Source organism: Ictalurus punctatus, chromosome 23, assembly GCF_001660625.3.
Source record: "Ictalurus punctatus breed USDA103 chromosome 23, Coco_2.0, whole genome shotgun sequence".
Lineage (NCBI taxonomy): Eukaryota > Metazoa > Chordata > Actinopteri > Siluriformes > Ictaluridae > Ictalurus > Ictalurus punctatus.
Window position 1 is genome coordinate 16,125,985 of NC_030438.2, and position 11,001 is coordinate 16,136,985.

Below are 11,001 nucleotides of genomic sequence, written 5' to 3' on the forward strand. Positions count from 1 at the left end.
AGTACTGATGGGAATTTCGGATCTTTTCAGTGAGTCAGATCATTTTCCTCGACTCACCAATAAGAGCCGACTCTTGACTCCCGAAAGACTTTTCTCTCTCCGAAACCAGACATTTTAGGATACTTTGACCATTTATTGTTCAGACTTGTGTATATACTGTTGAATGAAATCGCACTCTTCCTTCTAATTTACAAAATGTCATTATTTCGCATTGTTTTGTTTAAAAAAAAAATACGTTTTAAAACAGCAATGAGTCGTGTGTGCCTTCACGAACACCAATTCATTAATGTTATTGTGCCTCTTGCATTTGCTGAAAATTCGGCTGTATTTAGCGAGGTAATTATTATGATTATTTTAAAATTCAAGCTACTTGAATTAATGTTTAGCGCAGTGTTGCAGCAAACGAAAATTTAAAAATCTCTCACGCGGGACTCGACTCTCAACGTTCACCAAAAAGAGTCGACTCGTTCAAACGACACATCACTAGTATCCAGGCGACACTGTTTCACCTGAGGAGGCTGAAACCTGTGTAACTTCTTCAACTCTACTTGCAACACGTATGGGAAGTTATTGTGAGCATTTAAAGGTGTTCTTTGTGTACAATGTTCATTCTTGAGCGGATCTGGACTAAACTGAACATTTCTGCTTTTATTTTTTTTAGTTAATAACCCAACTCTGGATAATACTGTGAATGGGACTTTATCCAACTGAAGACTATGGAACCGCTAAAGTTTTCTAGGATATAGGATATATCCACGAATTATTTCATATGAAATGCTAAGAAAATTATAAAATGACGAACGTAAGTAAAACATTTTTTCTGTGTAACTTTATAGGGCATTTTGGTGCTTATTTACAGTATATCCAACTGTAAACATGTGATAAACTTACTGGAATAAAGTTGGCTTGTCGTTGGACGTTCGATATTCGCGGATATGTGGAAATTAAGGGACCGTCTCTAAAGTTACATACGACATTGTTATACACGTTTCTAACTTCAATAGCATTTGAGGGGAATGACTTACAGTCATATAACCAACCCTAAAGTAGTATGACACACCTTTTAGATTTCTGATGTTTAACAATAGGTGTCTGAACATTGTACAGTTGGTTGTGTGACTGTACATCATTCTCTTCAAATGCTATTGAAGTTAGAAACGTGTTTAACAATGTTGTATGTAACTTTAGAGACGGTCCCTTAATTTCAGCATATCCACGAATATCGAACGTCCAACTACAAGCCAACTGTATTCCAGTGATAAACGTTATCTCAAAAAATAAAACAATAATACATATATATATATATATATATATATATATATATATATATATATATATATATATATATATATATATATCAACTAAAGAATAATGGTGATAAATGCATTTGTAGATAAAAAAGAGCTCTAGTTGAATGATGAAGTTATAGCCTGTTTGCTCATATTTATATTTCCATAAAGTTAGTTCACGCGCTGTAAACCGTTGCTAGGATTCAGGGCCTCATTTGCATGTGGTACAGTTGGACTAAACGCCTCAGGTTTAAAAATAAAAAATAAAAAATTGTACAGCTGGAAGACAAACACAGGTGAAATGGACGTTAAATACAAGTACAACACTAATACAAACGAAACAGTAACTTTAACAAAGGTAAGAAACGTACAATGTTGATAAATGTCAGTTACTACAGGTAAAAGTGCCAAATGACAGGTAAAAATATTACAAAAGTAAAAAGCGGACTACACACAGCTAAAACACTAATATAGGCAGTAAGAGATAAATGAAAAGATAGACTAAACACAGGCATGAATGTAATTCATGCGATAAAGGCAGAAGGTAGACTCTTGCAGGTCGGAAGTTGGTCGAACACAGCAGAAGATAAGCGAAACATGGGTAAAAGAATAATGCAGGCAAAATGATGCACATGGAGGGTCAAAACACACACAAGAAGAGGACTACAGGGGAAATGTTTTGTTTTTAAACTAACCTAGGTTACAACAGGTAGACTAATAGAAGTAAAAAATGAATACGGATCAATACAGATAAATGGTAGACCAAATTATGCAGGAAAAACACAGGTAAAAGATGGACTAAACAAAGAGAAAGAGACTTTACGTGGGCTGATATAGCTTGGACGTAGACCAAACATAGGCAGAAGATTAATCAAAGTAAAAGGTATGCTAAATGAAGATGAAATAGTATTAAAATAATATTAGGTCTAATTTTACTACAGATAAAATATAAAGGCAGGTGATACAGTTTTAATGCAAGTTAAACACAACTAAAAAGATGTATAGAAGTCAAAGGAAGACTAAGCACATAGAAAACATAAGAGTAATACAGGTAAAAGACTGATAGAGGTACATGGTGGACTAAACACCGGCCCGACTCAGCAGGAGCGTACTACATGCCAGGAGATTTGTGGTTATATTTGCTAGGCAACCCAATTACTTTGCTCATTTTCCACATCGACTGGCACAAAGAGCTCCTCCCAACAGTTAAACAAGTCTCTCTTTAATCAGGTTGCTTAGTTGACTTGTACAACAAACCTGGGTTGAAATTTTGTTCTGCGTAGAAAATCAAGTTCATAAAGTGAAAGCACTCATGGATGAGGTAGTAACCTGTTATACTCCTAGGCATGTGTACATAAACACAATCAGCTATATCATGAAGCTGTGAAGGACATGTTTCTGACAAGGACATTCTTCGTTTGTCTAACAGTAAAATTTTCCTGGGTAAACAGTGCATTAGCATTTAGACTTGTAGCTTCAGAGAAGATAAAACTTTCGTATATAGCTCATTTCACTGGCAAATGAGACTGAGTTGAAGATTAGCTCTCTAGGACAGAAACATCCTGTATTAGAGCGTTCAAACCGCATACTGCAGACTGTACGAATACGCACTGAGTCAGAGCAACTGTTTAGCGATGATGACTGAATGGATTTGGGCATCTCTGAGGTGGTCAATTACGATATCACATGGCTTTAGTGTTTGGTTATCAAATGAGTCTTTTTTTAGCACTTTCCAAAGAATAAAGCATGGCCGTGAGTCCCAAGGAAAGAGGCTTGGCCTCTGTGCTCATAATTCCCAGTGAAAGAGGAATGGCATCTGTGCTTGTCAGTCCTCCTAAAGCAGGCATGGACTGTGTGCCTATTAGTGCCAGTGAAGACAGTGTGATCTGTGTGCCTGTCATTCCCATTGAAGGAGGTGTGACCTTGATGTATCTCACCCTCCGTGAAGGAGATGTGGTCTCTGTGTCTGTGAGGCTCAGTGAGGTAAATGTGGCCTTGGTGCATCTCACCTTCGGTAAAGGAGATGTGGTCTTTGTACCTGTAAGGTTCAGTGCTCACCGGTTTCACTGTATGTGCAGGTCAGTACCTTAGAGGGAGGTGTTTTAATTTACTAATAGTGCCTTGGCTTGTGTACCTGTCAGGATCAGTGAAGGAGACGAGGCCTATGTGCTAGTCAGGTCTACTAAAGGAGGCATGGCGTCTGAGTCTCTCAGTCCCAGTGAAAGAAGTGTGGCATCACACTAATCCATACACAGCACTATTTTTCATTCAGATTCAGACTGACAGTCACATTGTACTACATTGAAACCGCGTATGGCAAATATGCGTCAATACTACATGCAACTATTTAAATAAATACATCATGTATGCATACTCTTTTGGCATGTTAGAACAAAAATACTGGGCTGGCTCCCAGATTGAGCTTTCTTAGATTAAATGGTAATAAAAAAAATAATAACCTCATATTTAAAGAATGAAGAAAAGTTCAATATGAATAATAATGTTTAAAAAATGCAATTAACATTTCAAAGACTGGGCGTCAGATAGCCATGAGAGCCATGTAAAGCTCATTCACTGTATTCCAGGTCAGCTGTTTCGAGCGGCGTTTCAGACGCACAGTGCCGACGCATGTAGGAAGCCGCATCGAACTCATCACAGCGCCAATTCACTCTAGAGTGAACGGATGGTCCTTACCACTGCATGTTCTCCAGCCAGTGGCGTGGCTCATCTACAGCTTCATGGGCATTGTAGGCTTTGGAATTTATATCCCACTCCTGCCTCAACCATGGAAGTACATTTCATATGGAGTATCCTGCTCAGGTTTTGATGCACTTTTGCTATAGCCTACGGTTATTAAAGGAAATGGGTTTCAGTGGAGTAGAGGAGTACAATGACTGAGTTAATGTCAGGTTTCAGGCGTGCCAATAAACTGACCGTCTACTGTACACGTTCAAATTTGGTTTCCAGTACAACCGCCACTGAAACTACTCGAATGTCAAGGCCAATTCATTTTTTTTTTTTTGGTGTACACTAAAGACATTTGGATTGAGATCAAAAGATGAATATGGGAAGAGAGTTTCAGAATTTCAGCTTTTATTTCCTGGTATTTATATGTTAAATGACATAGAACATAACACATTCAGTTCATTTCAATTTTATTTGTATAGCGCTTTTTAAAGCTGCTTTGGACATTGTCCCAAAGCAGCTTTACAGAAACATATAAACATAGGATAGAGATTTTATGTGTGTGAATTTCACCCTATTGAGCGAGCCGGTGGCGACGCTGTCGAGGAAAAACTCCCTAAGGTGATATGACGAAGAAACCTTGAGAGGAACCAGACTCAAAAGGGTACTCAAAAGGGTCATCCTCATCTGGGTAACAACGGATAGTTTGAAAGTAAAGGAAAGTTCATTATAATTTTTATATGAAATCTGTTTTGTTGAACTGGTCTACTGTTTACTAAAGGAGAGCTGAGTGCAAAACTGTATGTGGTAATTGCAGTCCTAAGGCCATAGCAGCAACCGTAGTCTCAGCGAGCACAGCAAAAATGTCCAAAACTATACCCATGGTACTTCAAGTGGCACCATCCTCAGCAATCTCCAGTCTGTACCGCTTGGAGCCTTCCTCAGAAGCAGAATGTAGCCTTAAGTTGATGAGAACTACCCGAGCTTTACCTGACAACAAACAAATGAATTGGCTTTGCGGTTCCAGTAGTTTCAGAGGGGACTGTATTACCTTATATCAATTAACTATAATTGGTGAAATTCTGAATTTAGTTATACACAATAGGCTGTCTCAATCTTCTCCCCACAACAAACACAGTTATGAGTAATAGTCCAAATATATGTAGTTTGGCAAACTTGAATTGGAAAATACACTGAGTTGATTCAGTCACATGACCCAGATAGTGATGGTTCATTTACAGTATATAAGGAATGAAGAAGGTTGTGTCACAATCCACAATGTCTAAAACGTCTTGAATTGACCCTCTGCATGTCTGGCACTCTCTGAATTCACACAAAACCCGCTTTCAGTTCACAAACTATGACTTGCTGTCACTCAGTTGATCAGTTTACCTTTGTCTAGATGTAGTATAAAACCTCAACATAGTTCTAACCAGGTAATTGGTACAGCCTTCATCCTGCACTTGTTGACTCATCTGGCAGCGGTGACCATGGACCCGGCCGACTATGCTGTGCGTGTGAAGAAGGATTACTCCAGCCCTGTGCCTGTGTTCGACAGGAAGAAACAACCACATGTCATACACAATCAGCACTGTAACCTGTGTGATGTCGATGTGTATGTACAGTATAAGGCCAGTCATGGTCTATTATGTTACTGTATTTGTTTTATTAATGAATTACTAGTTTGCAGGACTGTGTGTGTGTGTATGTATGTATATATATATATATAGGCTATAGTTAAGACCAAATGGAAATTTTTAACAACCCTTTAACCTTGAAAAACAGTAAGAGGCACATTTTTGTTGACTGATATGTACTGTATTGTAGCCTTGCTGCACTATAGTATATTTTCATAGACACACTGTGCCTCGTATTTATTTATACAGGGAAAAATATCCCAGGTAAAAAAAAAAAAATAATTTTCTTGTAATAATAATAATTTAAAAAAGCGTCTATATTTGCTATCAGCCACAGATATCAGTGACATAGTGGGAGCATGTTCAGAGCACCATGCACACACAAACACACACCACTAATTCCTACAAATCCATAACATTTTTGACAAATCATAAAGACCTATCATTTATCTATTTTATTGCATCTATATTGGATGCAGTGTTAAGTTTACAGAAGTACAGAAGAACAATTACAGCTGATTATAAAGAAAGTATGTTATACAGTTTCATTTTCAATCTGTGGTTTTAGAATACAGCAACTTTAATGTGATTGTAAGGTATTAGTTATCTCCTCACTGTGGGAGCATTGTATGCTGTATTGCTGTTTTGATTGTACCTGTTGCTACAACAAATAGAAACCCAGCATCCTGTCTGAGTCAGCTTGTTTGCTGTCTCTCTGCAGGGGGCCTAAAGTGAAACACTGCGGCACCTGCAACAAATGCATTGCAGATTTTGACCACCACTGCAAATGGCTCAACAACTGTGTAGGAAGGAGGAACTACTGGTAAATATCCAGAGCAGAAATCATTGTAAAATTTAGTTAGCAGTGTTTCCTACAGAGCCTGTGTTTTCTGTCCCCAGGCTGTTTTTCATGACCGTACTTTCGGCTGTTTGCGGAGTGTTCCTCCTCATCCTGGTCATCTCGTTCGTCTTCGTCGAACACTTTGTGAATCCTGCAATTCTTCGAACAGCAGCAGCTTTTCAAGGTGAAAACTTGGGCCACCCTTTAAACCCGTGTTTTGATCAGTCCATCATACCTTATATGCAACTTGGTGTTGCATCCCAAATAAGAGCAAAGTACAAAATGGAAGCCAGTAGATTCAGAGTTCAGTTTAACAACCATAAAGTCTCTGGTAACGGTTTTAAAAATGAAAAAAAAATCTTTGTCATATTAACATACACAAGCAGCACACTTATCTCTTCTGGTTTAAAATGAGCTGCTCTCGTTCACTGATTAACACCCAACCGTAGGGACCGGCTTATTAAACCTTCTTAGCAAGATCCGATTAAGTTTGGTGGATTTTCCTGTTTGACTTCAGTGAGATTTTATGTGCAAACGTTACATCAACATTGCCATTCAGCAAGTATAAATAATATGAGTATTATAAAAACTTTAATTAGTGAGACCAAAAATACAACTTGCCTACCATTTTCAGTACTAGAGCGTTATTAGCAGCCATTCTGTGATTTCTCCTTCCTTTCATCATGAGCTAGAAGATGCAGTTAGCACACATATACATACTACGCCAAAATGGACGCTCGGGCACAAAGAGGCTGAATGAACCGCAGAGAAGTCATGTTAGTTATTCCATGTGCGCTAAGACGGAGTCTCGGGAGATGTCAATACAGTGTATTCATTGATGATGATGGAAATAGCAACAGGTGACAGATGAAGAAAAAAAGAAAAGAAAAAAGGATTGCACCCAAAATGCAATGCAAAACAGCACTTATTATGATCAGAATGACCATTTTCATGTGTTATTAATTATGAAATTAATGTTAAGCGATTACTCTGTAATTAAGTGTTAGAGATTACGTGTTACTCTGTAATTTCTCTACACAGCTGTTAATGGAAGCACGACCTGGTTAGTGTTCCTGCCCGTAGCACCAATACAGACCAGTTCTACCAGTCTCCTCCTGTTGGCTGTTATCACTGTCATCATCGCACTCGCCTCATTACTACTGCTGTGCCACTTACTGATCTTCCACATATTCCTGTGTGAGTACACACGTCTCGGGAGTTTTCAGAAAGATAGGCTCACCCAGTCATTTAGTTAAATAAGGTAAGAATCTACAGTATTGAGTCAGTTAGGTTGTTATTTTTGCCAAAGGAAACTTATACTGACTTATATACTTAACATATACCGTGTCTATAATAAGTTCAAAGACATGTAATAATATACACTGGACTTACTAATCATACTAGTCAAAATAATTTGGCAGCAAATGTTTTAATGCATGATTCCGATTCTTTTGACATATTTGTGTACCAGGAACATTAGCACTTATTTTCCTATAAGAAACCTCAGTGTCTGACCCCTTAGGCTCCGCATTCTCTGCACCCCATCTGACTCTTTCTGCTTTCCACTTTCCATATTAGCTCATCGTTTACTGGCTGGTAAAAACGTAACTTTTCTCGCTTTTCTTCATCAAGTTCCCCGTTACCCCTCATTGATTTCTGCATCTATACCCTATGCACTTGTACGGTCCTTAGTGCAGGTCTACATCTTGTTTTGTCAATTTTGTTCCTTTTTTCCAACGTGCTCGTTTATTGTGTTTCCTCTACTGCTGCTCCAAATAGATCCGACCTGTTCAAGTAAAACAAATAATCAGTAACCAGAACTGCTGTGAAATAATCAGTAACCAGAACTGCTGTGAAATAATCAGTAACCAGAACCTGGATTTTTCTTATGACTGGCAATGACTAGGATTCTTCTAGGATTTGTTTTTCAAGATGATGTTTATAATAAAGTCTTTGGACTGAATTTGGACTGTAACCTCCAGAAATACGTTCTCTTAATCTGCATGCAAAAACAACTGAGGACAATGAATAGAAAAGGTCAGAAACTTTATACTGATCACTGTCCTTCCTCTCTCTCTCTTTCTCTCTCTCTCTCTCTCTCTTTTTCTGTAGTATATAAAGGCATGAGCACATATGAGTACATAATGAACCAGCGGCAGTTGCAGAGCTCCAGGCAGCAGGAGGAAGGAGCCACACAGCCGTCCTCCTCTAATGGAGCTGCATCTCAGGTAACATCATCCATCACTCTCAACCTTCAGGCTCTGGTAGCTCACCTTAATACAGTGTCACATTTTAACCCTCTGGTTGTATCCCATTGCTCCTGGTCATCTCTTTCTATTTTATATCAACGCAACTGTAGAAAATATAGTACCTTTCATATTTATCTCAAACAATCTTGATGGGAATGGAAATCAGTGATGGAGGGAATTGGATAGCGCTCCGATTTACAAACACTACTACACTTACGTGTCCACTACAGAACCTAAGCCTGTTGTTCCATTCTTCAAAGATAAATACGCCAAATTAAACTGTTGTTTTACTACCTTATGACCAGATTCAGTTTTTCTTCTTCTTCTGTGAATCATATTACAGTCTACGGTATTGTGGCCCTGTCCTGTACCATAATGCTAATGACATTAACTTTTCTACTCTCATAACCATGGACCTTTCAAGATGTCTCTTAGGTGTAATGCACCATCGTCAGGCAAATCAAGGTAAACTACAGATTATACTTGAGAAAACATATAGGCTAAGGGTTTTAGCTAATAGATAAGTCACCCTAAATCATACGTTTTATGATTAAATCCCTTTTGGGTGAATTAACGTGACTGGTTAAAATGTGAAAATGGTCACTGCTGATATGTGGCCACGTGTTTTTAAGAAACAGGCTTATTAAAAACAGTATAATAATTAATACAACCGACGAGAGTAATTGCATCAAAAACTATAAGATCCGATTGTGATGCAGTATGCAGAAAAATATATTAAATTCTGGTGCATGTAGAATTGTATATTCATATCATTTGGATTAAAGTGCAAAGGCATTTTTTTTTTCTTCCAGTTGTCTAATGATGTTTTCTGAAATACTCCTTTAATATGTTTTTCCCTTTTTTAGTACCTCCAAGTACCAAAACAGAGGACAGTCAACTGTCTCAAGAACCATCTGTTCTAAGGTTCATTAAGATCATTAAGATGAGCACTTTTCTATCAGCATTATTCTATACAGATGTGTTGCTGAAACTTATTCTCGCTGCAGATGAAACCTCAGTCGGCTGATTTAGAGAACTGTCCGAACTATGGTTCAAAATCAGCAATGCAAGTGATACCAGGTAGTATTTCATTCTTTATATATATATATATATATATATATATATATATATATATATATATATATATATATATATATATATATATATATAACATCCCCTGATTTGTACAATTTATTGATTTATGAATGATGAATTATACTAAACAAATTAGGCAGAATTCAAGCTAGGCAGTGCTGAGCAATTGTTCCTTTGAACCTTAACCGCTGAACTAAACATTTGCAGCCACAGTGCGTAATATTTTTTGGGTTAAAAATCGAAAAACAAACATTACTGAGTCAGAGGAAACTAAATACTCTAACACACGATGCCCTGAGCTGCTGTAACAATCCTGTAACTATCCTGCAACAGGAAGGAAAGGGGTTGAAATGATGAATTATGAATTAAGTGAGGTGTTCAGTATTAACTGCTGCACAACAACTAAAACCAAAACTTTCCTAAAACTTCACTCTAATGTATCATTGCTCCTGGTCTGTTTGTTTCAGGTGCAGCTCCAGTGGGTTGGAGGGTGAGTATGAGACAGATGGAGAGACCATCGACTGAACAAAGTGAAGACCCTGTTGCTCAGAGTCCTCTCGGCACCTCCATCGTAGACCCCACTGAGGTTCATCAGCAGCACATACAGTACACTGAGCCACAGTAGTGACACCGAACTGCTCGCAAGCTGCTGGAGAGCTACACTGCTGCAAATATATTCAGCCATTGTGTGGAAACATGCTGAAAATGCACATACAGAATACACTGTTTTACTGACTGCAATTTTACATGCATACTTTTTTTTTTTTTTTTACAAGCACAGAATGTGAAAACTCGTCCCTGTTTTTATTTCGGGTTACTATGCATACTTTCTTGCATGTGTTTGTTCATCTTCAGTATATATATATATATATAGTTCTTGTTTGTTTGTTTGCACATTACTGTTTAGACCTGTGATTGATCAATGTTAAAAAGTATTTTAAAAATCCTTGACCCTGCATTTTGTTCCTGACCACATGATGGAGCTGTTGAGTAATCATTTCTGTGTTTACAGATCTTGAAGCTTTTGTATCATAGGCTGTTCCTTGCAGGAATACTCAGTCCTTGTTTCTCTACTGTACTAATAAAATGCACTTTCATTTTTAAAACATACAGTGTGAACTTTACTCTCTAAGACTACATAGGATGATGTTTTTCCACCAGAACATCCTCCCATGAGTGCCTGAGACATAACTGAAACTGAAACT

At 37.8% G+C, this 11,001-nt stretch overlaps 1 protein-coding gene across 2 annotated transcripts; it reads left to right on the forward strand.

Annotated features, from left to right (window-relative positions):
• The first annotated feature begins 450 nt into the window (after window positions 1-450).
• Window positions 451-10,898, forward strand: zdhhc11 (zinc finger DHHC-type containing 11). 2 transcript variants are annotated; one of them, XM_017453499.3, is made up of 12 exons: window positions 451-557; window positions 662-802; window positions 3,875-4,096; window positions 5,411-5,589; window positions 6,333-6,434; window positions 6,512-6,636; window positions 7,494-7,649; window positions 8,565-8,680; window positions 9,126-9,166; window positions 9,568-9,625; window positions 9,709-9,781; window positions 10,264-10,898. In XM_017453499.3, exons 2-12 carry the CDS (start codon window positions 794-796, stop codon window positions 10,419-10,421), a joined length of 1,239 nt encoding a protein of 412 aa, XP_017308988.1. In that variant the 5' UTR covers window positions 451-557; window positions 662-793; the 3' UTR covers window positions 10,422-10,898. The 2 variants fall into 2 exon arrangements, with proteins under 2 accessions (XP_017308988.1, XP_017308989.1); XM_017453500.3 differs by having other exon boundaries at window positions 491-572.
• The last annotated feature ends 103 nt before the right edge of the window (window positions 10,899-11,001 follow it).